The 26623-nt window shown below is 47.6% G+C and overlaps 2 protein-coding genes across 2 annotated transcripts in view; one reads left to right on the forward strand and one right to left on the reverse strand.

Moving 5' to 3' along the window:
• The window catches only part of DNAJC16 (DnaJ (Hsp40) homolog, subfamily C, member 16), a 46928-nt gene extending 46531 nt beyond the window's left edge, over positions 1-397 (reverse strand). Inside the window, exon 1 of the mRNA XM_008572851.1 lies at positions 355-397. The gene's annotated coding sequence lies outside the window, so the exon portion shown is untranslated. The remainder of the gene's footprint in view (positions 1-354) is intronic.
• CASP9 (caspase 9, apoptosis-related cysteine peptidase) lies at positions 31-26234 on the forward strand. The gene is made up of 13 exons (XM_008572853.1): positions 31-79; positions 163-398; positions 2089-2148; positions 6366-6507; positions 8690-8742; positions 8821-8908; positions 11212-11264; positions 12040-12216; positions 12696-12785; positions 14012-14159; positions 23322-23501; positions 24324-24433; positions 25498-26234. Exons 1-13 carry the CDS (start codon positions 31-33, stop codon positions 25588-25590), a joined length of 1479 nt encoding a protein of 492 aa, XP_008571075.1. The 3' UTR covers positions 25591-26234.
• Positions 26235-26623: the final 389 nt, after the last annotated feature.

The raw sequence follows: 26623 nt of genomic DNA on the forward strand, positions 1-26623 counted from the left end.
GGAGGCTGTGAAGTTCTTTTGCTGACAGTCATGAGCTCCAAGGTGCCGGCCTCAGGGCAGGAAACAACCGGCCCAACAGGTAGGCTGCGCGCCCTCGGGGCTGTATCCCCAGGACCAGGCAGAGGCTCCCAGAGACACGCTTTGGGTCTCGAACTCCCGCAGGAGGTCGCAACCCTCCAGGAGACAGTCCCCTCCCCCGCCGCCCTCCGAGAGCCCAGGTGCGGGCCCTGTCGGCTCTCCGTTTCCTCCGGGCCCAGCAGGGACTGGGAGAGAGAAGGAACTGGCGGGAGATCCCTGAGCCTGCCCGGCCCCGCCGCGTCCGCGGCTCTGCGCGTCACGCCGGGAAGGAGTTACCGGGAAAGGGCACCGGCCCAACCGGCTGCAGCGTCCGTGCTCCAGTTAGTCCGCCGGGCCGGGAGCTTCCCGTCCACACCAGCGCTCGCCGGGGCCTGGGGAGGGGAGAGAGGCGGGGACCAGCCCGCCAGGAGTCACGTGATACTTAAAGGCGCGGCGCGGACCGAACAGATCGAGGGCGTCTACTTTGCGAATCTATTTTGACCCTTGCCACCTACCGTCTGCGCGTGGACCTGGGGCGGTTGCTATAGGAACGAGGAGCGCTGCTCGGCTGGATCCAAAGGGTTGATCGTGACCAAAGAGGCTAAAACGTGCCTCCTAGCGAGGCAAAGTCGCTTTGCATGATGGGATGCTAAGAAGACCTCCCCGATCGAGGGAAGGGTTTCCATCCTACCGGGAGATGGCCCTTATCTAGCAACAGTTGCTAGGATGGGGAAGCAATGGTTAGTCCCTATTCTCTTTAACCCTATTCATAGAATCCTGGAGCAAGTTGGTAGGGACCTTAGGGATTCTTTCTAGTGCAACTCCTCCATACACTGATGGGGAGATTGAGGCCCAGGGAGGGTCAGGGACTTGCCCAAGGCCTAGAATCCCGGACTCTTAATCCCCTTTACTGAAAAGCGAGCTCCACCCTAGAATGTGCCAGGCCCTGCCTTAAGCAGGGGAAAGGGCAGTGGGGGTGGGGAGAGCGAAAAGGCTCAGGTGAATGAGGTTAACTTTCTTTGAGCCAATGAGGTAGGTTCCTTTGGGATATAGAGAGATTTCATATTCCACTGCCTTGTTTTTAATTTTTTTTCTTGTTTGCATTTGTCACTAAAATACTATATCTTTTATTCATTTACATTGTCGTCTGCTTCCTCCCCCTGGAATATAAGTATTCCACTCATAAGGGCAGGGGTGTTTGTCTCTTTTGTTCACATTGATAGTCTCCGTGTCTGCACAGACCTTGGCACACGCAGGCTCAATACATATTTGTAGCATAAATGAATGAATTGTTAAATAAAAATTATAGGAGGCCATTGTTTTGGACTAAGTTCCTGCACTAGGCCCCAACAGACCAGACTAAAAAATTGAAATGGAGTCATCCATGCTAAAGTTCCACATCACTGAATCCAAACTAAATTGTTTGTTGTGTGACCTTCAGAGAAATCAGGAGAGATAACTGCTAATTTCCCAAACAGTCCAGTTTAAACTTTCAATAGGCATTACAATAAAGTGCCCTCTGTTTTAATCCTTACACAAAAGAAGTAACCTAATGTTAAACATTCTGTCATTTTTCTATTGTCCTGTCTCCCTGTCCCCACCTTACAAGGAAAATAACTTTGAAATGACCAATCAGCTTTTTGTTGTTCGTTTCTTCAGCCCTTTTTCTGTCTACAAACCCAACCCCTTTTGCTCAGCTCATTAGAACACTTATTCTATTTTATGGAATGAACTGTTGCCTCATTCTAGAATCCCAGTAAAGCCAATTGAGATCTTTTCTTTTGGGGAGGAGCCGGGAGGGAAGTGGGAGGCTGGCTTGTAAGGGGATCTAAACTCTTGACCTTGGGTTATAACACTGTGTTCTAACAAAGGGAGTAACAAAGACAAGCCCATCAAGCTAAGTTTGTTGTATTTTCCTTCTATGACAGAATGTAGCTGAGGTTTTCCTGCTCAAGCTATCACATTCTAAGGTGGACTCTTGGTTAAGAGTGTGGACTGAAGAGTCAGGTTCGGGTTTGAATCCTGCCTGCCTCTGCCACTTACTACCCGTGTGACCTGATCTTCACGCCCGACATGATTGAGGACATTCAGGTGCGCCCCCGCCCTGCCCGCGTCCCCCGCTTCCCGCTAGGACGTCCACGGCCCAGGTGGGGACAGCGAGGCCGCGCCCAGAGGGTTGGGGAAGCCACAGCGTGACCTAACGGCCGAGCTCCCGCCCTCCTCTCACCGTGGTGTACTCCCCACCCCCGCTGGGGAACCGTTCTGGGGGAACCCCCCGTTTTCCCTGACGGCATCGAGCCCACCAGATCCTCCAGCGGAACCCAAGCGTCCCGGGCGCTCCTTGCTGGGTGTTGGCCGGAGCCGCCCCACGCCTTGCCCTGAAGCGCGCCCCGTTAGTGCTGCTGGTTCCTGCGACCAAGGGGGCGTGAGTGTTATGACTTCTCTGGCACAGAGCTTCTCATAGGAATCTGGTTTGGCGTCAGACTGCCTGGACGAGTGTCTATGGCCAAGTCACTCATCCTCTTCCAGCCTCAGTTTGCTGGGCTGTGCAATGGGGACAACAGTAATATTGTCATAAGGGTTAAATGAGATAATGAACGTGAAATAGCGTAGTACCAGGTAGAGAAAGGGCCTAAGTGCCCTGTCCTCTTGGGCCAGCCCCTTATGTATTGTTTCAGTTTTGAAAGGGGTCTTGGAAATGAGGGGACCTGATGTTGGTAGTGGAGAGAATACGTCAAATATTTGAGGTTTATATTTTATTTATTTATTTATTTATTTATTTTTAAAAAGATGACCGGCAAGGGGATCTTAACCCTTGACTTGGTGTTGTCAGCACCACGCTCAGCCAGTGGAGCGAACCGGCCATCCCTACATGGGATCCGAACCCGGGGCCTTGGTGTTATCAGCACCGCACTCTCCCGAGTGAGCCACGGGCCGGCCCTATTTTATTTTTTTTTAAAAGATGACCGGTGAGGGGATCTCAACCCTTGACTTGGTGTTGTCAGCACCAAGCTCAGCCAGTGAGTCAACCGGCCATCCCTATATAGGATCCGAACCCGTGGCCTTGGTGTTATCAGCACCACACTCTCCCAAGTGAGCCACAGGCCGGCCCTCAAGTATTTGAGGTTTTTTTTTTTTTTTTAAAAGATGACCGGTAAGGGGATCTCAGCCCTTGGCTTGGTGTTGTCAACACCACGCTCAGTCAGTGAGCAAGCCGGCCATCTCTATATGGGATCCGAACCCGTGGCCTTGGTGTTATCAGCACCGCACTCTACCGAGTGAGCCACAGGCCGGCCTAGTATTTGAGCTTTAAAAGTACTTTCATGTTTTTGTCTTATTTGATCCTCACTTGAGGACTGTGAGGACCCTGGAGGTATTTCCTACCATGAGGTGCAGTGGGCTTGAGTAGCTGGCTGGAGGCCCCTGGCCAGTGCCCTGAGGGTTGACCAGGAGGCTGAGCCTCCCTTGGCCAGGAGCTTGGCCTGGCCCAGGGAGGGATTCTTTAATAGCATGGGCAATTACCAGTTAATGATAAAAGAGTGGAAGTGGTTTTGATGCTGGAGGAGAGGGTCTGGGAGGCCCGAGAGCGGGCTTCAACCCACCCCATCCTCTTACCAGGTTCTTGACTCCACAACAGGAAAGAATTTAAGAGCAGAGTCACAGTACAAAGTGAGAACAGGTTTAATATGACAAATAAGGGATACAGATTTCACAGAGAGAGTGCAACATAGCTCCAGAGACTGAGCAGAGCCCACACCCAATTAAACACAAAAGCAAGAAATACACACTTAAAGTTCAGTACAGAGTGCAGGTTGGCTCAAGAGAGTGAGCAGCTGCTTGCTGAAAGTAAGCTTGATACAAAAAAAAAAAATTCTCTACAGGCAGAGTGCAGGCTGGCTCTAGGAGCTGAGCAGCAACCCCACCTTCTGTTAGGATTCAGCTTAGGATCTGTTGTTTTGCTGTCTAATACATATTCATGCTCTCTAATGAGTATTCAAGTAAGGAGTGGTTTCCTGTTATGTGACATAGCCTTGTATGTGCTCAGTTGGTCTCTTGGAACATGTTCATTGGTCAGATCCTATCACATGCACCAGACATATTCAAGAATATTCTGTGCTCTTTAGCACCACTAGTGGAAGGTCATTCAAAGGATAAACTCCCACTGAGCATGCGAGGTCACTGGGGTCATATAAGCCTGTATAAATTCCTTTTACTGAGCATGCTTTGCTACTAGGTTTGCGTAAGTCCACCCCTTGTGGTCTCAACCTCCCTGTGTTGGTGCTGAAAATAGGTGCAACAAGCAACAGTAACTCTCCTCTAGGGGAGGGGCCTGAGACCTGGGGGAGTGGCTTGAAACCAGAGGTGTGTCCTGAAACCCCAACCCAGGGAAACTGAGCACCTCCTATCTCAGTTTAGGGCCATAGTCCTTGCCTTTCAGCACGTTCATAGGGATCACAAGCGCAATGCCCATGAGGCCCAATGGGAGCGCGCTGTAGTGGGCAGCCTCTGCTCTACCCCAGCTGCAGCTGAGGATGGTCCTACCAGCATGCTCACCTGGTGCTGCCAGAGTGTTCACTTTTTTCTCCTCCCCCCTTCCCAGTCTCTCACATTTTAAAAGAGAGCCTGGAAATCTTGGTTCTCTGTCAAATTCTCTGACTTAAAATATTATCAACATCAGTCTGACGAATCTGAAGAAGAAAAAAATGTTAGCAACAAATTCAGAATTTTTTAAGAACCCCGTGTGCACCATGGATCACCACTTTGCCACACCTGATGTGGCTGATAAACACACAGGCTTCGGAGCCTGTTGGATCTGGGCCCTCATCCTGGCTTTGTTACATGTTAGCAAGGTGCCAAAAAACAAAAGCAAAAAAAACCCAAAAACTTTCTGTGACTCAGTTTCCTTCATCTGTAAAGTGGGGAAGTTGTAATTTAACACATTAAGGTTGTTGAGGGGAGAAAAATGAAATGATGCATTTAACACAGTGTCTGGCCTACTGTGAGTGTTCAGCAAATGTTGAGAGAAATCTAAATACCATCATCTATTTGCATGTAGCTGTTTTGCAAGCTGTTTGCAAAGAGACTTATCTTTGCAATGGCACTATAGGTCTGTGCTGTTCAATATAGCAGCCATTAGCCACATGTGGTTATTTAAATGTAAATTTGGAGTAATTAAAATTGAATAAAATTTAAAAATTCGGTTCCTCAGTTGTCCTACCCAGGTGCTCAGTGTCCACATTTGACTGATGGCTACCATATTGGACAGCACAGATTAAGAACATTTTTATCATCACGGAACGTTCTCTTGGACAGTGCTGCTGTAGAATATTTGAGGACAGAGAGGTGTCTAATCCCTGTGGATCCTGAGGAGCTTGTCCAGTGCTGGGTCTCCAAAGACAGGCACCAGCAGATACCCAGCGTCTTCCTTCTGCTCCCCGCCTTCGAGACAGCTTCACTGTCCTGATGCCTGTCAACACTGACTATGCCTCTGTCTTCACAGTCCACCCAGTGTCCCTGTCCTGCTCGATCACCCTCCTATCTCTGCTCCGGCCTCACTTCTCTCCATTCCAGCTGCACCGTCTTTGCTGCCTCCTGACCTGGCTGTGGCTCACTCCTTTTCACTGTCTACCCTGACCCCAGGATGAATTTTCAAAAGGCAGATCTGACTGTCACTCCCTCTGCACAGCTCTCAGGATGAATTTCTTTGCCTAGCCATGCAAAGGCCTCGTCCCACACCGCTGTCTACCTACCCCCTTACATTTCTCTGAATTCATTATTCATTTCCTGATGTTCCTTAGAGTCTCAGCTAAGACATCCCCTCTTCGGGACTTCCCCAGCCCCCTGAGCTGAGTTGGGTGGCCCTGTACCCTCCCAGCCCCTTGGGCTTTCCTTCCGGCCACTTCCTTCCTTTCTGTGACCTCGATGGTTTGTCTGTTTGCAGCCCCCACTAGATGTTTACTCCTTGAGGACTGAGACTGTTCCCTGTTGTATTTTCAAACCTTTTATTTATTTATTTTTGCTGGCTGGCATGGGGATAGAACCCGGACCTTGCTGTTATTAGCACCACGTTCAAACCAGTTGAGCTAACCACCAGCTCCTGCTGTAGTTTCAGCACTTAGCACAGTGCTGGACACATAGTAGATGCCTTCATAGTACTGAATGAATAGATAAGCAAAGGCCGGTGAGCGGCACATACTCAGTGTACCAGCAGGCTCAATTTTTGCTCACGTGCCTGATTATGGGGGGACAAGTTGAGAGCCACATGAAAGTATGTGGGTAATTAGTGTCGTATCTTTTCTTCCCTACAGCGGGCAGGCTCTGGATCTCGGCGGGATCAGGCCAGGCAGCTGATCATCGATCTAGAGACTCGAGGGAGTCGGGCCCTTCCTTTGTTCATCTCCTGCTTAGAGGACACAGCCCAGGACGAGCTGGCTTCCCTTCTGCGATCCGGTAGGCCAGAGATTCTCAGACCAGAAACACACAGGCTTGTGGACATTAGTTTTGGAGGATTCAGTATTGTTTGTGACTATTGAGAGTGGTTGGTGGATGGGTGTGATGAGTCGTTATTGGGGGGTGACTGCTGATATAGCTACATGGTTGAGACTCAGAATCTAATTTTGGTGTGGTCTTTCTGAGTGCTCATAGGGATAGGTGAAATATTTGGGGAGGTTTTCTGGAGATAGAATTTTGGCAGCTCCTCCTCTGAAAAGCTTGTGCTGAATGTAGTCTGTTTTGGATGTTCCAGGTTTTGATCAATATTTCTAGATCCAGCTATTGTTTAGGATTTGCCTTTGGGTCTGGGTGGGTATCTTGAACTAGCCCATGCCTGGGAGCCAGAGAGAGGCCTCTGTTTGTCAAGAGTCGGCCCCATACATACATATATATATATATACACATTTGCATAGTATATGCCCTTACATCCTTCCCTCACAGCAGCCCTATGAGGTGGGTATCATTAGATCTATCCTTGTCAATGAGAAAACTGAGGTTCAGGGAAGTTAAATAATTTGCCTAAGGTCACACACAAGACTACATCTAGTAAAATGCATAAATCCCAAGAGTACAGCTGGATGATTTCTTTTTTTTTTTTTTTTTTAAAAGATGACTGGTAAGGGGATCTCAACCCTTGGCTTGGTGTTGTCAGCACCACGCTCAGCCAGTGAGCAAACCGGCCATCCCTGTATAGGATCAGAACCCGTGGCCTTGGTGTTATCAGCACCACACTCTACCAAGTGAGCCACGGGCCGGCCTCAGCTGAATGATTTCTACCTGTGTGTACATACTGACAACCAACACCCAGATCATCAAGATATAAAATATTCTGGTGTCCTACAAGACTCTCTTGCTTCTTCCCAGTCTATTGCTACTCTCCTCTACCCAAGGTAATCACTATTCCGATCTCTATCTCCATAGATCCCTTTTGCTTGTCCTTGAACTTCAATATAAATGAAATCCTATGGTATGTACTCTTTTGAGTCTGGCTTCTTTCACCGTTCGTGTATCTGTGAAATTCATTCATGTTGTTGTGCATTTCAGTAGTTCATTCTTTCTCATTGTGAGGTGGTAGAAGTTCCTATTCTGAATAGTCCACAATTTATTTAACCATTCTCCTATTGATGGACATGTGGGTTGTTTTCAATTAGGGCTTTGTTTCCATGGCAGCTCATGGAGATCTAGCACTTTTTACTTCATGGTTGCCTAGTGGACCATTGCATAGTATCGATGTTAATGGTTAACATTATTGAAACTTACAATTTGCCAGGCAGTGTTTGGAGTGCTTATATAAATGATCTGCTTTAATCTTCCCAACTCTCTGTAATGCAGGGGCTACAGTTTTCCCATTTTACTGTTGAGCAAAGTGAGTCACAGATTGGGAAATGACTTGCCCTAAATCACACAGCTAGTGACAAGTGGAAACAGAGTTGCAGTCCAGGCTTCTGGGTTCTGTCTGCTCCACTGTATAGCTCCACATGTGCCTTGCACTGTATTTCATTTATCCCACCCCTGTTGATGGACATTTGTGTTGTTTCTGCAATGGCCTTGCATGTGCATCTATCTCTGACTGGGGGATACATTTCTAGAACTGGAATTGTGGGTTAAAGGGTTCATGTTCCCTTTTCACAGATGCTACCAACTTGTATTCAAACAGGTGTCCTTTTATAATCTCACCAACCACAAGTGGAGGTAACCATTTCCCCACATTCCTGCCAGCACTAGTATTAACATTTTTTCCTATGTGATGGGTAAAAAGTGGTATCTGTTTTCTGTGCTGAATAACTGTGGTTTTGGACAACCCCTTAAAGCAAAGAAACAAACATGATGAAGATATGAAGCTGCAATTAGGTGAAAGGAAGAAGGTATAAGGAAGAATGGTTCTGGAATTGTTCATATGCATTATTACCCTGCTGTAAAGGAGGTGGGCAAAGTAGAAAGTTCATCCGTCATTGTTCTGGGAAATGTCAGTTTGAGTCATTTAGGACCAATGGTCTGTACTGAAAACTTCCTGTTCTTTTTTTTAAAAAAGATGACCGGTAAGGGGATCTTAACCCTTGACTTGGTGTTGTCATCACAGAATCCCTTGTCCCGCCCCCATTGGGCCCTGACATCCACGTTCCCCTCTTTGTCTCTCCAGGTGCTGAGAAGAGATCCAGCAGTACTGAGAAACCAAGGCAAAACACGGATTTGGTGAGTCTCCATTGATTTGTGGCCAGTTGCTTGGGCTCTGGGCCCATCCCTTTCCACTTCCTAGTTCCTTCCCTACAGCTGTGTCAGGAGCCCCAGGAACTCAGCCAGGCAGACTGCGGGCCAGCCCTTGCTGGAGCAGATTGTTCCAGCCTGCTCTTCCTCACCTGTAAAGTCAGGGGTTCAGACCTAAGCAGGGGCTGGCATCAGCATCGGCTGCAGCACCCACCCATCCCAAGTCACTGCGCTCTCATTCAGAAGCACTTACCATGTGTCTCCTGTGTGCCGACCCTGGGCTCTTTGCTGGGGCTGCCTGGAGAAGAGACCCCATGTGATTCTAGCCCTTGTGGAGCCATCAGTCTAGCAGGGGAGAGAAGTTTAGGCACCTGAATATGTCAGTATAAATAGTGATAAGTACATAAACAAAAAGAACAGGCTGTGAGAGGATTACAAGAGGAAAGAGTCTGGGGAGGAAGCAGCCTCAGTCGCTCCGAGGTGCACCCCTGGGTAAGAGCCACCGGATAGGTGATGTGCAAGGTCATTTTGGGGTGAATGGGTTTCTAAGCTGGCAGCTCCCATCCCTGAATACTGAGATGGGAGCGAATCTTCTCAAAAGTGAATGGGTTTAATTCAGATCTAGGAGCAACTGTCCCAGAGGCTTCTCTGAGAGTTCTGAGAAGCACTGTGGATCAGAGCTGTTAGTCTTTTATACTTAAGTGCACAACCCTGGACACCTGGGTGCCCATACACAACTTACCTTAAGTAGTAACAAGGAACACCTGAGGATATTTACAGCAAATGCTCGACAAGATTCTGAACACCTGAGGAGCCCTGACCGTTTTCATATTTTTCCCAAAAGCATGAGTGTTTGTTGTCCCTGTGGGAGTCGCCATTTTGAGAGAAACTGCTGTCATGCATGATGTAAATGGCCATGTCATCCTACTTGAGGTCCCCCTCATGCCATGCCCTTGTTAGTGCTGTGCCCTCTGCCTGGAATGCCTTTCCTTCCCCTTTCTTTTGTCACGCCTTTGTTAATTTGCTCCTGGAGCCTGTGGGCCCCTCAAGAGCACCTGTTCTGCTTTGCAGATTGTTAGTGCTAATTCAGGAAATGGGTGGATTCTCAGCAGGGGATAATGGTTATATCTTTGGAGTGCAGTGGAATTTTGGAAGTGAGCAAATGTTCTCAAAATTAAGTCTGTGGACTAATAGGAGCCTTTGGGTTAGGTAAAACCATTTATTATTATTATTTTTTTAAAGATGACTGATACGGGGATCTTAACCCTTGACTTGGTGGTGTCAGCACCACGCTCCCCCAAGTGAGCTAACCAGCCATCCCTATATAGGATCCGAACCCATGGCCTTGGTGTTATCAGCACCACACTCTCCCAAGTGAGCCATGTGTAGGTAAAACCATTTATTATTATTATTTTTTTAAAGATGACTGATCCGGGGATCTTACCCCTTGACTTGGTGGTGTCAGCACCACGCTCCCCCAAGTGAGCTAACCAGCCATCCCTATATAGGATCCGAACCCATGGCCTTGGTGTTATCAGCACCACACTCTCCCAAGTGAGCCATGTGCAGGTAAAACCATTTCTAATTTAAAAAATAGTGTGACTGCTTTCTGGTGTGGCTCTTAAACTAGCAAGAGAATAGTTCCCAATGAGTTCAGTCCTGCTCTAAGCAAAGAATGGCACCATTGTCAGAACACAAGTGTAGGCTCCATTGCAACTTGGAGGTAGCCACTGTGTCCTGTGATATCCTACGACCTTACAGGCTGGTGTCCATTGACTTCTTGCTAATTGAAATGAAAATTCTTTTGACAAGGAAAATGACCATAAAACGACCATCTTTACTCATTTATTTATTCTGTAAATATTTCCTGAGAACCTACTGTGTGCTGGGCCCCATGGACTCCACAGACAGGGAGCATCTGCAGCCCTGGAGCTTCTATTAGTCTGTTCTGATGTGGAATTTCATATAAATGGAATCATACCATCTATACTCTTCTGTGTCTGGCCTTTTTTACACAGCATGATGTTTTTGAGGTTATCCATGGCACGGCATGTGTTAGTAGCTCGTTCCTTTTTAGGCTGTGTCATGTCCCCTTGTGTGGCTGTCTCACAGTTGTATATCCATCAGCTTGTTGGATTGGTTGTTTCCAGTTTGGGGCATTACAAGGCCTCAGTGAATATTCTTGGCCAAGTCTTTTTGTGCCCATAGGCACCATTTCTCTTGAATATATACCTGAGGATGGACTTGCTGGTCAAGGAGTAGGTGTGTATTTAGCCTTAATAGAAACCTCTAGACAGGTCTCCAAGGTGGCTGTGCTGCTTGGCTTTCCCACCAGCAGAGCCTGAAGATCTCCGAGTTCCTGCTTTTCTCTGTTTTTGTGGGGGCCTATCCTCACAGAATCCCTTGTCCCGCCCCCATTGGGCCCTGACATCCACGTTCCCCTCTTTGTCTCTCCAGGTGCTGAGAAGAGATCCAGCAGTACTGAGAAACCAAGGCAAAACACGGATTTGGTGAGTCTCCATTGATTTGTGGCCAGTTGCTTGGGCTCTGGGCCCATCCCTTTCCACTTCCTAGTTCCTTCCCTACAGCTGTGTCAGGAGCCCCAGGAACTCAGCCAGGCAGACTGCGGGCCAGCCCTTGCTGGAGCAGATTGTTCCAGCCTGCTCTTCCTCACCTGTAAAGTCAGGGGTTCAGACCTAAGCAGGGGCTGGCATCAGCATCGGCTGCAGCACCCACCCATCCCAAGTCACTGCGCTCTCATTCAGAAGCACTTACCATGTGTCTCCTGTGTGCCGACCCTGGGCTCTTTGCTGGGGCTGCCTGGAGAAGAGACCCCATGTGATTCTAGCCCTTGTGGAGCCATCAGTCTAGCAGGGGAGAGAAGTTTAGGCACCTGAATATGTCAGTATAAATAGTGATAAGTACATAAACAAAAAGAACAGGCTGTGAGAGGATTACAAGAGGAAAGAGTCTGGGGAGGAAGCAGCCTCAGTCGCTCCGAGGTGCACCCCTGGGTAAGAGCCACCGGATAGGTGATGTGCAAGGTCATTTTGGGGTGAATGGGTTTCTAAGCTGGCAGCTCCCATCCCTGAATACTGAGATGGGAGCGAATCTTCTCTCCAGAGTTGAGCCATACAGCTCGTGCCAGGTTCTCTTCTGCCCTGTAACGCTGGGTGCAGACCCTGCTACTCCGTCAGTGGGAGGGCAGACCCCTTTTTCCATTCCATCTTTCTGGACTGTCAGGCACACAAGTGGGAGCGGGGGGTCGTGTCTTCTCTCGGGCAGGTGTACGTCCTGAGTGCGGACCCATGTGGCCACTGCCTCATCATCAACAACATAAACTTCTTCCCTGAGTCCGGGCTCAAGGTCCGTACCGGTTCCGACCTGGACTGCCAGAAGCTGCAGCACCGCTTCCAGTTGCTGCACTTCTCCGTGGAGGTGAAGCGCGACCTGACCACCCAGGTACAGCCCCTGTCCGTGGAGGGAGATGCGGGGCGAGTGGGGCAGTGTTCTGTGAGGACCCCAAAAGGAAGCCGATTCCCCAGACAAGCCCTTATATCTGTAGGACCATGGGAGACAGTATTGCCCAGTGGTCACGGGTTCAAGCTTTAGGTTCAGATAAGTCTGGGTTTGAGGACTGTCTGTCTTGGCTGCCTGCTTGTGACCTCCTGTGCCTCAGTTTCCTTGTCTAGGAAGCCCGGATAATACCTACCTCATAGGGTTGTTGTGGCGATTAAATGCACAATGCCCAAGCACAGCACCTTTCTCCCGAGAGCGGTGGCGTTATAACCATCATGACTATGGTTACTGCAATATTGGCTCATGGGGGCCAGAGAACGCGCTGCCCAGGCCTTTGGGCTGGGCCCTGTGACTACCCACAAGGCGTAGGAGGAGGGTTGATCCGCCAGTGCTTCTGGCTCACCTGCAGCCTTCCCTCGTAGGAAATGAACCTGGCGCTGGTGGAGCTGGCACACCGGGATCACAGTGCTATGGACTGCTGCGTGGTTGTCATCCTGTCTCACGGCCATGAGGTAGGAGGCCGTCTCCACATGGCCCTGCCCCTTGGGCTGGTAAAGGCTGTGTTAAGAGGCCTTGCAGGAGTCCCATCCCTTCCTGTGTCCAAAGCACCCTTAGTTTTGTGGGAAAGAGCTGTGGGGCCCTGTCCCCCCCTGTTGTTTTCTTGGGAGCCATCTGGTCTTTTGAGGAGTTGGATGCACCTTTCTGGGTGGGGCGGTGTTCAGGGGAGAAGCCATCTGGGAGAGGAGGGGAGGAGACAAGTTCTGCTCACAAAGTTCCCACCCCTGGATTCTATTCAGAGCTGGGCACAGCCCAGAAGAGGCCTCAGCTCCTGCCCTAGTCCTGCTGGGCATCATTCTAGGCTGTTTGCTGCTGGGTGGGACCCAGGACACTAGGACACACTCGGGGTGGGGTCACTGATGTGCCGAGTCATTGTGGCCATGCTCCTACCTCTTCCTGGGCCTCGGTTTCGTCATGTTTTAAGTTGAGGGGTTTGACAGATCAGCAGTCACAAGCTGGGGGCCTGTAGTCCCCTGCAGTGTGCACAGTGTGCTCAATGCTGGCAAATTTTGCTCCAAAATCAGGATTTCCAAATTTTCTTGAAAAACCACACAGGTCTGGCCCGACTAGGCCAGCGTCCTCAGAGTGCAACTCTGGTCTGTAGTTGGGCAGGGGCTGCCCCTTTGGTCCTTTCTCTCATAGTGGGGCCCCCAGACTAGCATCACCTGGGAGCTCATGAGAAGTGCAGACTCTCAGGCCCTACCACTGACCTCTTCATTCAGTTTGCACTTTGACCAGATTCCTAGGTGATTCGCATGCAGGTAAAGTTGAGAAGAATTGATCCAGAGCATTGGTTTAGCTGCATCAGAGGTGTCTGGAGGACCAGACTGCTGATGTAGGAGGTCTGGGTAAGGCCTGGGAATTTGCATTTCTTACAAGTTACCCAAGTGATGCTGATGCTGCTGGTCCAGTGGCCACACTTTGAGAACCACTGGTCTGGAGGAAACCAGTTGGTACTTTCCAGTCAGGCCATCTGGCCCCTATAGGTACATGAATTTTAGACCCCTGGAATAGATAGATGTTGACTAGGGCCCTTCCAGAACCAGTCTGCTGTGTCCAAATCAGCCTTGTGTCCCCAGCTGGGTCCTTCTGAATGCATGGCCCTACAGAGCCTCTGAACGGGCCATTTGATCCTTACCTCAGCTTCTTGGTTTTGTAACCAGGATTCCTTGTCTTCCAGGTCAGCCACCGCCAGTTCCCGGGGGCTGTCTGTGGCATAGATGGATCCTCTGTGTCCATCGAGAGAACTGTGAACATCTTCAATGGGACCGGCTGCCCCAGCCTGCGTGGGAAGCCCAAGCTCTTTTTCATCCAGGCCTGTGGCGGGGGTAAGCAGCTCCTGAGCCTCTCTGTGGACGAATCTGGTGGCAAGGAGCTGCCACCTGCTTGCTTCTCCACCCAGCCCCTCACTGTGAGCGTGGGGTCTCTCAGGCAGTCAGAGGGTCCCACTGTGGTCCCTGTTGTCATATTGGCGGCACCCGCTCCGGCCTAGAGGAGGCCTTAGAATCTTCCATTTCCCAGTGCAATAGCATTGCAGGTTCATGAAACTGGCACCTTTAACCCCAGAGACGTGGCGAAAATGAACCAACAAAGCAGAGGAGAGGGGGAAACGCCTCTTATTTTCCCTGTCATCATTCCCTCGACCTCCCTTACCTAGACCCCCTTCCCACTTCCCAGAGAAAGGGAGGCCACAGCAACTGCAAAGAAAAACAAAGGATTTAATTATTGGAATTCCCAAGAGCCCAAGTCTTGGGGATTTGAGGAATTTTTAAAGATTATTTGGATTATGTGTAGGTTTTCCATATGCCCTGATTTTAAACCTAACTCCTACTTCACCGTTACCTGATTTTCTCATAAAATAAAAAAAGAGGGAAGAGAAAGAAACACTGGGATTCCCGGCTTGTGGGTCATGGTGGTAGTGGTGGGGAACACTGGACATTCTGTCTCAGGGAGTCCCCTCTGTCCTGGGCTGCCCAGAGGTAGGGACATCTGAGAGGCATATCAGTTCCTTGCCCCTCAGCTTGATCTGCCAGAGAAATGGGCATTGCTGTGCCACAGAGACTCTGGAGAGCCCAGGAATCCCATATTGGCCAGCTGTCCTCTACCCCCAGCACCTAACACATAGCAGGTGCTCATTAAACACTTATTGGGTGAATCATACCCCTGCCAACATGGAATAGAATGGGATGGTTGAATGCACGTGGAAGAAATATACCACAGATGCCTGTGTTGCAGGTTGTGGTGTGTACGGTGCCCCTCAGACAAGCTGCACAGCTCTGTGGTATAGCAGTGCCCACTTCTCTGGCAGATCAGGCTAAGAGGGAAGGCACTGATGTGCTAGTTAGTGTGTGCACAGCACTTAGCACAGTGCTTAGTGATTTTATTTTATTTATTTAAAAAATTTATCTATTGTTTTGGTGGCTGGCAGGGCCTGGTTTATTTTAATAACTGAAAACCCGGACTCCCCCCCATTTCCCACCTCAGAGGGCCCATTGTCACATAAGAGCCCCCCACCTGCCTGTCGTCAGCGCAGTTACCTCAGAGTAATAAAAATGGGATGGGGAAAGGCTGCTGCTCTTGGGGTTATAGAAATCCTGCTCTGACTCACCTTTTTTCCTATCCAAGATGTGTGGTCGAGTGATGCTCTTATTCTGAAGCCTGTGGTCCCTCTTTCTTCCTATGAATCCAGTGAAGGACAGAAGTGGCAAAGGAATTATGAGTGAAGGCTGCACTGGGATGCCAGCTCTCTGGGACAGTTACAGTTAGCTGGTCTTAAATTCCCACCACCCTCCCATCCACTCTCAGCTGCAAGGAAGACCTTTGTCACATGCATATCTGCAGTGTCCTTCTTTGGATGGACTCCTTAGCAGGGTCTACAGGGCCTTTCTTTGGTGACCTGGCCCCTGCCCCTTCACCTCCCACAGCCTGGCTTGCTGTGCACCCCCAGCACGGCTCAACCTTCCCACGATGTCTCAGGCTCTTGCTTCTTTGCCTTGTCCCCTGGCTAACTCTTAACCATCCATCCTGGTTTCAACTTATTGTCATCGCCTCCAGAAGTCTTCCCTAAACACCCCCTTCCTTGTGCGAGGTCAGGGTTAGCTGGCCCTTGTGTTCCTGCAGCCCCTGTTTTTCCCCTGCCATAGCACTTTGTCCTTGTCATCCCTGGTCAGCTCTCTGTGGTTAGGACCAGGCCTGTCTGCCCTACAGCCAGGTCCCCAGCCTGGCACAGAGCTTACAGTCTGGTTGCATTTTATGAGAATTCTAATTATTTGAATTTGAAATAGAACCGTATAAAAATATCTACAAGGGCCGGCCCAGTGGCGCACTGGAGAGTGCGCTGCTTGGGAGCGCCGCGGTGCTCCAGACGAGGGTTCGGATCCCATGTGGAGACCGGTTCCCGCTCACTGGCTGAGCGCGGTGCGGCGCAACACCAAGGGTTGCGATCCCGTTGCCGGTCAGTAAAAAAGAGACAAAAAGGAAAAAAAAAAAAAATCTACAAGCAAAATTTGAAATAATGTAGAGTCCTACCATTAAAATAAAACAAAGCAGAACTCACTGGGAACAGCAAGAGGTCAAAGCTGGAAAGCAGTGATTAAGATGCCTTCTTTGGAATTCTAGTCCCTGCTTTGGCCCCAGCAGGCTGTGTGACTTGGTGTTTAATGCTCTTGCCACATGGTGGCACCACGTCAGCCAAGAACAGAAATACAGAAATGTCCCTATTCTCTATCAGTGTCTAGCAGGGTGTCCTGTTTACATGCATCGGAACGCCTGCCCTGGATTTTGGTGACTCTTGTATTGCTATTTTAAAATTGACTGTTGTTATAATTTAAAAATCCTCCAAAATGCCATCCACCCCTTCATTAAGAGAGAGTGCAGCACCAGGGCTGAAAAATGTACCTCAAAGTTGATTACTTGGGTGTGGAATGTCAGTGCGACACAGCGTGATACAACGTGGAAGACTTGGCCAAAACCAAGGGGCTGCCTCTGGGAGGCCCAGCTGTCAATTTAGGGTGGACCCCTGTTGGGAATTATGGAGATTATGCCAAGAAGGCAGAAAGCAACAGTACGCTACCGTGGTTGTGGATTTTATGAGCTCAGGGGACTGTTTATTCTTACCGCGGAGTGAATCTTGCCTCATGGGGAGTTTTGCATTAATGACGCTCTCTAAGAACCAAGCCACGCATAAAATGCACAACCCTGCAGGCTGGGCCTTCACATCAGATTTGTAGAATGAGGACAGGTGAATGGAAATGCCTCCAGCATCCCCCTCTGACCCACTCTTTCCCTTTCCCCCAGGTCCCCCTCTCTGATCCCTTTGTCTCTTCTCCATTTTTCACAGGCAGTCTCTCTGGTCACTCCTTTCCCCTTTGGTCATTCTTTGGCATCCCCCACGTAAGTGCCCCTATTGTACCAGGCGAACCCTCATTCATATCTCAGGCCTCCTCCCAATGCTGCTTCACGTCATTCCCAGACATCTAGGGTAGAAGATTCCAGAATCTCTACCAAGAAGACAACCAGATGCAATGAATGGAGAAAGCTAGAGAATAGTATGGCTTTTATAGATCTAGTGCGGCTTTTACAGATCTAAGATGCTTTCCATGGGAAACAGCAGGGTAGTTGAGAAGCAAAAACATAGAGGGCAGAATCCCGGTCCCCTGCACATTAACTGGGAGAATGCAAATTACCAACAGTTTCTGAGCTTTACTGGGTATGGGGTGAGAGGCCAGTAGATGTTATTATTATGAGGTTGCCAGAACATTTCTGTCCTGTCTTTGTTCCCTGTGGATGGGCCCCAGTTCCCCCGAGTGAACTGTGACCTCCCTCTGTCCTTCCTGTTTCCCACCATAGATCCAGCCACGCAAACCCACCTGTTCTCCTGCGTAGCATGTGTCGTTTCTCCCACCAGGACTGTTCTCCCTGCTTGCATCAGAGCCTGGGTCGCAGTCATCTTCTCCAGGAATCCTTCTCTAAAGAACCCTCTGGACCACTACCACTCCATGCTCCGCCCTTTTCTTTTTTAAACCAAAGCTCTCATTAGCTGCTTTCCCGAGTAGCCCTCTGTACCTGCAGTGAGCTCTACTACAGAGGACCTCATCCCAGGAGACCACTCGATGGCTCTGTGGCTGAGCTGTATGTGGCCCGAGTCCTGCCCTAACCCCTCTGTTTTCTAAGCCTGACATTGCTTTTGGGGAGTTTGGATTTCAAAACTGCCAAGACGGAAAATAAGACAACTTAAGAAAAAATCATCCAGAACCTTGCAAGCTAACACAGACATTGTACTTTTTCCTCTTCCATTTCAATCCTGGCCCATGGTTACAGTCTGCTTTTCTCATCTAACATTTTCCTTTAAGCATTTCTCCACATCTCCATGGTCTTCATCATCATGAATTCAAATGGCTTTATAATGTTCCCTCTTAGTGATACGTACTCACTCTTAACTATCTCCCTAATGCTGGCCATTCACGTGATACCCAATTTTTGGCTCGCTCGACCACAGGTGGCTTTATATAGGGAGCTTTTGGCTGCACATGAATTATTTCTTTTGGAAGTTGCTGGGTTAGAAGGTGTAAACATCTCCGGGGCTTTCATTATCTATAACTTGGTGTCTTTATTTGGTATGTTTCTGATGCCTTCTTTGATTACATAGAAGGATTCGAGATAGCTCAAGAAGTACAAATGATACGGTAGAACAAAACAGGGAGGAAATGCAAGGAGAGAAGAAAAGAAGAGTAAGTTTGGAATGCAGAGATTTACCTGTGAGGTCCTGCATACTTGCTAGAGGTGACCTGCAAATTTGGCTGTGTGCTTTCCAGCCATGGAGGCAAGATAAGATCACTTATAAGATCCGTGGTATCTGGTACTCACTGTCTGATATTTCTAAGACAGAAGCCAGGAATAGTGACCTCAGGAAGTTTCTACCTTCCTTGAGTGATATAGTGGATGGTTTCCTCAATTATATTTCTAAAAAAAAAAACCCCAAAACCCCAAGCACAAGTCTTATATGGCTGGTTTCTTTTTGTGTTAAAATATACACAGCATAAAATTTACTATCTTGACCATTTTTCTTTTAAAAAGATGACCGGTAAGGGGATCTTAACCCTTGACTTGGTGTTGTCAGCACCACGCTCTCCAAGTGAGCAAACCAGCCATCCCTATATGGGATCCAAACCTGTGGCCTTGGTGTTATCAGCACCGCACTCTCCCGAGTGAGCCACAGGCTGGCCCTATCTTGACCATTTTTAAGTGTACAGTTTAAGTGGCATTAAGCACATTCACAATGTTGTGCAATCATTGCCACTGTCCACCTCCATAACCCATTTCATCTTACAAAATTGAAACGTCGTACCCATTAAATACTAACTTCCTGTTTTCCTCTCCCCCAACCCCTGGCAACCACCATTCTGCTTTCTGTCTATGATTTTGACCACGTAAGTGTAATCATACAGTATTTCTTTTTGTTACTGGCTTATTTTACTTAACATAATGCCCTCAAGGTTCACTCATGTTGTAGCATATGTCAGAATTTCCTTCTTCTTTAAGGCTGAATAATATTCCATTGCATGGATATACGATGTTTTGTTTATTAGTTTATCTGTTGATGGACACTTGGGTTGCTTCCGTGTTTTAGCCGTTATGAATAATGCTGCTATGAACAGGGGCATACAAATATCTCTTTGAGACTCTAATATCAATTCTTTGGTGTATATACCCAGAAGTGGAATTGTTGGATTATATGGTAAGTCTGTTTCTAATTTTCAAGGAACCACTATACTGTGTTCCACAGTGGCTGTACCATTTTACATTCCCAACTTTTCCACATCCTTCCCAACACTTGTTGTTTTGTTTTTGATAGTAGCCGTCGTCCCCCCAACCCCCACCTCTGTCACCTTACCCCCTCCCCCTCCCACTGCTCTGCAACATCTTAGAATGTAAAAAACATAATAACAATAAACAAACAAAAAAGATAGTGGCCATCCTAATGGGTATGAGGTGGTATCTCACTGTGGTTTTGATTTGCATTTCCCTAATGATTAGTGATGTTGAGCATCTTTTCATGTGCTTATTTGCCATTTGTATATCTTGTTTGTTCTGGGCGCTGGCCAGTATGGGGATCCAGCCCTTGACCTTGGTGTTCTCACACCCCTGCTCTAACCAACTGAGCTAATCAGCCAACCCCATTTGTATATCTTTGGCAAGAATCTCCTTTGGAGAAATGTCTGTTCAATTCCTTCACCCATTTTTTTTTTTTTTTTTCCTTTTTTGTCTTTTTCTCGTGTCCGGCAACGGATTGCAACCCTCAGTGTCGCGCCCGTACCGGACCGGGACCGGCAATGGGATCGCAACCCTCGGTGCTGCGCCTGCCCCTCGCTCAGCCAGTGAGTGGGAACCGGTCTGTATGTGGGATCCGAACCCTCGACGGGAGCACTGCCACGTTCCCAAGTGGCGCACTGTGGCAGTGCGCCACCGGGCCGGCCCACCTTCACCCATTTTGAATCAGGTTTTTGTTGTTGTTGAGTTTTAGGGGTTCTCTATATATTATGGATATTAATCGGATACATGATTTGCAAATATTTTCCCTTTCTGTGGGTTGTCTTTTTACCATGTAGATACTGTTTTTTGATGTATACATTTAAAAAATTTTCATGAAGTTCAATTTGTCAATATTTTTTGGTTGCCTGTGCCTTTGGTGCCATGTTTAAGAAATTGTTGCCAAATCCAGTGCCCTATATTTTCTTCTAAGAGTTTTATAGTTTTAGCTTTTAAATTTAGGTTTTTGACCCATTTTGAGTTAATTTTTGTGTATGATGTTAGGTAAGGGTCCAACTTCATTCTTTTGCATGTGGATGTCCCATTTTCCCAGCACCATTTGTTGAAAAGACTTTCCTTTCCCCATTGAATGATCTTGACCTTTGTCAGAAATCATTTGATTTTATTTCGGGGCTCTCTATTCTATTCCATTGTTCTATATGTCTGTCTTTATGCCAGCACACAGTATTTTGATTACTGTAGCTTGGAAGTAAGTTTTGAATTCAGGAAATGTGAGTCCTCCAGCTTTGTTCTTTTTCAAGATTGTTTTGGCTGTTTGAGTCCCTTGAGATTACATATGAAGTTTAGGATGGGTTTTTCTATTTCTGCAAAAATCATTGCGATTTTTATAGGGATTGCATTGAATCTGCAGATTGCTTTAGTGGTGTTGGCATATTAACAGTATTCATTTTTCCAATCCATGAAATTTCCCTTAATTTATGTCTTCATTAATTAGCAGTGTTTTATAGTTTTCATTATACAACTCTTTCACTTCCTTGGTTAATTCGTAAGTGTTCTTTTTGATGCTATTGTAAGTAGAATTGTTTTTGTAATTTCCTTTTTAGATTGTTCATTGTTAGTGTATAGAAATGCAAGTGTTTTTTGTGTGTTGAATTTGTATCCTGCTACTTTGCTGATTTCATTTTGTTAGTTTTAACAGTTGTTCTGTGTGTGTGTGTGTGTGTGTGTGTGTGTGTGTAATCCTTAGGGTTTTCTACATATAAGATCATATCATCTGTAAATAGAGATAATTTTACTTCTTCCTTTTCAATTTGAATGCCTTTTACTATTTTTTCCTGCCTAATTGCTCTGGTTAGAACTTCTAGTATTACGTTGAATAACAGTAGCAAAAGCAGGCATTCTTGTCGTGTTCCTGATCTTAGAGGAAAAGCTTTCAGCCTTTCATCATTGAGTATGATGTTCACTGTGTTTTTCAAATATGGCTTTTATGCTGAGGTAATTTCCTTCTATTCCTAGTTTGTCGAGTGTTTTTCTCATGAAAGGTTGTTTGAGTTTTGTCAGATGCTTTTTCTGCAGTGATTGACATGATCATGTGCTTTTTTTTTTTTTTTTTCATTTTGTTAATATGGTATATTATGTTGATCGATTTTTACATGTTGAACCATCCTTGCATTCCAGGAGTGAATCCCACTTGGTCATGATTTATAATCCTTTTAATATGCTGCTGAATTTGGTTTGCTAGTATTTTCTTGAGAATTTTTACATCAGGGTTCATAAGGGATATTGGCCTGTAGTTTTCTTTTATTGTAGTATCTTTGTTTGGCTTTGATATCAGAGTAATGTTGGCCTCAGAGAATGAATTAGGAAGTGTTTCTTCCTCTTTAATTTTTTGGAAAAATTTGAGAAATATTGGTGTTAATTCTTTAAATGTTTGATAGAATTCAGCAGTGAAGCCATGAGCTCCAAGGGTTTTCTTTGTCAAGAGATTTTTGATTACCAATTCAGTCCCCTTACTAGTTCTATAAGTCTACTTAGATTGTTAGGTTTTGTGTTTCTAGGAATTTGTCCATTTCATCTAGGTTACTCAATTTGTTAGTGTACTATTATTCATAGCATTCTCTGACAACACTTTTTATTTCTGTAAAGTCAGTAGTAATGTCCTCACTTTCTTTTCTGATTTTCGTAATTGGATTCTTCTCTCTTTTTTCTTAGTCATCTAGCTAAAGGTTTGTGTTTTGTTGATCTTTTCAAAGAACCGACTTTTGGTTTCATTGATTTTTCTCTATTGTTTTTCTATTCTGTGTTTTGTTTATCTCTGCTCTGTATGGCTGTTTTTTTATCCTCGTCTCAGTATGAATTGAGGGCATAGTTTTTTTGGTTTGAGGCAGAAGGACCCTGTCTCCTCCTTACCTTGTGTCTTTCCTCACTGCTCTGTACCCCAGGGGTGCTCCTTGTGTTTGTGTCTACTATCTGTGTCTTAAACCATAATTTTAAAGAAGGCTTTATAATAACCTATGAAAATCCTTTATGGATTTGCTTATTCTAGATTATTTCATATAAATGGCATCATATCCTATGTGGCCTTTTGTGACTGGCTTATTTCACTCAGCACAATGATTTCCAGGTTCATCCATGTTGCAGCACGTGTCAGTATTTCACTCCTTTTTATATTTAATAGTATTCCAGTGTATGTATAGACACATTTTGCTTCTCCATTCATCTGTTGGACATTGGATTGTTTCCACCTTTTGGCTATTGCAAATAGTGCTGCTATGAACATTGGTGTACAAGCTTTTGTTTGAACACCTGTTTTATTTATTTATTCATTTTTGGTGGCTGACCGGTATGGGGATCCAAACACATGACCTTGGTGTTATAAGTCTATGCTCTAACCAACTGAGCTAACCGACCAGCCCTGAATGCCTCTTTTCAATTCTTTTGGGTAAATACCTTGTAACTTATTTTTATATCTGTTTTTAAAATTTCTGCATTTTTCTTTCTTCCCTTAAATGTTACTTCATGAATGTGTAATATTTTTGTGATAGAAAAAAGTAAAGCTTCTGTTTCCTTCCTGCTTGTGTTTGTCCAGCGCTGGAACCCTGGCTCTAGAGGGAATCAGGTGGTCTCAGGCTGGGAACAAGCTGGATGGGTTCATGAAGCGAGGCAGGAGCCCTGGTCTGTGTGTTGCAGTGACAAGTGGTGTTTGTTTCTGCCTTTTGCAGAAGTGAAAGACCGTGGGTTTGAGGTGGCCTCCACTTCCCCCAAAGACAGGGCCTCTGGCAGTAACCCTGAGCAAGACGCTGCCCCGTTCCAGGAAGGCTCAGGGACCCGCGACCAGCCGGACGCCGTGTCTAGTTTGCCCACACCCAGTGACATCTTTGTGTCCTACTCCACCTTCCCAGGTGAGCACATCAGGAGAGCTTTTCCTGCTAGCCAGTGGGTCTTCTGTCTGCCCTTGGGGCAACCATGTTGTGAAAGAAAATACCAGGATGTGAGTCCTTGTTCTGCCTCTTGCGACCTGTGTGATCTTGAGCAAGTCACTTCATCTCTCTGAGCCTGAGCTCCCAGCGAGGCGGGCGAGGTGGGCGAGGATGCACAGTTTAACAGGCACACGCCCTTGGGTTTGTGTGCCTCACTTGCCTCACCCTTGCCCTGCCTCAGCCTTCTCATCTTTTTTTTTTTTTTTTAAAAGATGACCGGTAAGGGGATCTTAACCCTTGACTTGGTGTTGTCAGCACCACGCTCACCCAGTGAGCGAACCGGACATCCCTATGTGGGATCCGAACCCGGGGCCTTGATGTTATCAGCACCGCACTCTCCCGAGTGAGCCACGGGCCGGCCCAGCCTTCTCATCTTTAAACTGGGACTAGTAGCTGTACCTCAGGGGTTGTTGTGGGGGTTAAACAAGGTGGCTGGCACATGACTGAGCACAGTGCCTGGCACTTAGCAGGTGCAATGGGTGGTAGCTTCCTTCCTTTTTTATCCATTGGGTGAGTCACTTGACTTCTCCAAGCTTTGGTTTCCTTGTTGGGGAAACAGGAATCACAGCCAAAGCCAGAAGGTGGACACGAGGATGACATAAGAGTGCGAGTAGGACAGAGCCGCAGGGATGTGGGCTGCTCGGGCTAGGTGTGTAGATGGGCCAAAGTCTGGAGGTCGCCTGAGCCTGCATGCGTGGGGAGGGGGTGGCTCTCCCGCAAAGTTCAGCCTTTCTCTGTCCAAAGGTTTTGTCTCCTTGAGAGATCCCAAGAGTGGCTCCTGGTACATCGAGGTCCTGGATAGCGTCTTGGAGAAGTGGGCTCGCCACGAAGACCTGCAGTCCCTCCTGCTCAGGGTGAGCGCTGCCTTTCTCCTCGGAGGAGAGGGGAGGCTGCTGGATGGGCAGCGTGTCCTCCTCCAGGCAGGGTAGGGGGCGAGCAGGGCTAAAGCCCTGTCTGCTTCTGAGTCTGGGCTTGCCGCGAGAGTCGGAGCTTTTGTGTCTCCTTATGAGACATTACTGCCTGTGGTGACATTGGTTCTCTTTCAAAGGTTGCCTCTCCCTGTCTCCTCTAAGGTCTCTAGGCCAACTCCTCCCATTCCCCCACTGATGGAGCCCGTGGTCAGTGCATGGGTGGGTTTCACAATGGTCAGTGCATTTCCCCCCATCCCCTGCCCCCCAGGCAGGTCATGGGGGGTCCCTCCCTGCACCATTGGCCTCATTGTGTGGTCTTCTATTCCTGGCCCTCAAGAATCATAAATCCCTCATTAGTACACCCCCTTCTTGGGAGGCCCCAGTGAGAGAACAGACAGGGAAGGGTGGCCTGATAGGGCGTAGCCCAACTATATGAAAACCCCACTCAGAGCAGGTGCATCCTCCAAGGATCTAGAGCCTCATTGCTGCCTTTGGGAAATGGCCCACGTGGGTCTCTCCTCTGCTCAGGTATTCTGTGCCATTTGAAGGGGCTCTAAGGGCTGGGACCACTCCTTGCTCCTGAGCCCCATGCATCACTGAGCAAGAACAGAGGAGAGAGACACGCCAGCACAGGTGGCCACCTAGCACAACTCCAGGGATGCCAGGCACCAAGGCCCCGGTGAACGTGCAGGCTGGGGCATGGGACAGTCAAGGTTAAGTAGCACATCCAGCTCCTGGTTCTGATCTCTTTTCTTGGCTTTTCTTCATGTACACATTTCAGTCTGATTTGAATTTTGCGATTTTTTGAATTTTGAAACTTTGAATTTTGAGTTTTTTAAACTTGTAATTGAGGTACCTGTTCTTTAAAGCTCCCACTCAAGGAGGCTGCAATCCGAGTTCTTTTGAAAGTGCTGATTTAGTGGCCATTCCCCCAGCCTCTCTTTTGAATTCTTACTTCAATTAAGAGAACTGAACTCACAGACCTCCCTGTGGTTGTGTTTTCACAGGTCGGTAAAACTGTTGCGGACAAAGGGATTTGCAAACAGATGCCTGGTTGTTTTAATTTCCTTCGGAAAAAATTTTTCTTTAAAACTGATTGAGGCAGGGCCCCTCACCTGCCTTCTCTTTCACCAGAGAACCTTCGTGCTCCATGTCTGGAGGTGGCTGAGGCTGGTCTCTTCTACAACTCATTGATTTTGTAGCCTGTACAGGGTCTGCTGTTTCCCAGCAGGTAGCAGACAGGCTCTTAGCAGCTTCCATATAGGAGACAAATGCTGAGCAGTGGAGGAAGAGGTACGAAGAATGCCATGGATTCCATGTGGCCTCTTCCCCAGTGGCTGGTCGCAGGTTAGGACTGTGGACTGTCACCCCGTGTCCTCTCTAGAGCAGGGCTTAACCTCCACACTGTTGACAGTCCTTTGTTTCAGGGCTGTCCTGTGTGTTGTAGGATGTTTAGCAGCATCCCTGGCCTCTACCCACTAGATGCCAGTAGCACCTCTCCACAAGCAGTGCCAACCAAAAATGTCAACATTGCCAAATATGCCCTGGGGGACAAAATTGCCCCCACTTGAGAACTACTGATCTTTAGGGGGTTTTGGCTACAAACAAACCAGCATCTGTCTTAGATCAGCAAGCTTGGGGCTACTAGAGTCTGAAGAGCTGGAATCTGTGAATTTTAAATGAAGTTTTAAAAATTGCTGATTTTTCTTGTATTGCATTATTCTTAAAAAAAAAAATAAATCTTAGGTGATGGCCTATTTTTCCCCTCATTTTGCTCCAACTCTTGTTCTTTCTTTTAAAGGAGACTTGCTTTTTTCAAAACATTTCCCCTTGTCTTATTTCATGTGATCCCTACTCTATCCCAGGAAGGCACTAGGGTGAGAACCGTGTGGTCAAGGAGGTTAAGTCTCTGTCCAAAGGAACACAGTTATCCCATGGAGGGACCTGGCTGGCACCAAGTCTTCCAGGTCCCAGCCCCTGCCTCCCATGTGCCTTACTTGCAGAAGGACCCCTGGACTGCAGTGTGACCATGCTGTGCAACAGTGAAATGTTGGGCTTTCCCAGAGAAGGCCCCGTCCCTGATGTCTTTTAGGCTGTCCTGACTCTGGGCCGTTTTTTGTGTTTAGGGCCCTG

The sequence above is a fragment of the Galeopterus variegatus genome, unplaced genomic scaffold (assembly GCF_000696425.1).
Source record: "Galeopterus variegatus unplaced genomic scaffold, G_variegatus-3.0.2 Scaffold843, whole genome shotgun sequence".
In the NCBI taxonomy this organism is placed as follows: domain Eukaryota; kingdom Metazoa; phylum Chordata; class Mammalia; order Dermoptera; family Cynocephalidae; genus Galeopterus; species Galeopterus variegatus.

Coding starts and splice junctions, on each gene's coding strand:
- CASP9 (XM_008572853.1), top strand. CDS start 31: ATGAGCTCCAAGGTGCCGGCCTCAGGGCAGGAAACAACCGGCCCAACA. Junction 80..162: donor GGAAACAACCGGCCCAACAG/GTAGGCTGCGCG, acceptor GAACTCCCGCAG/GAGGTCGCAACCCTCCAGGA. Junction 23,502..24,323: donor GTCCTACTCCACCTTCCCAG/GTGAGCACATCA, acceptor CTCTGTCCAAAG/GTTTTGTCTCCTTGAGAGAT.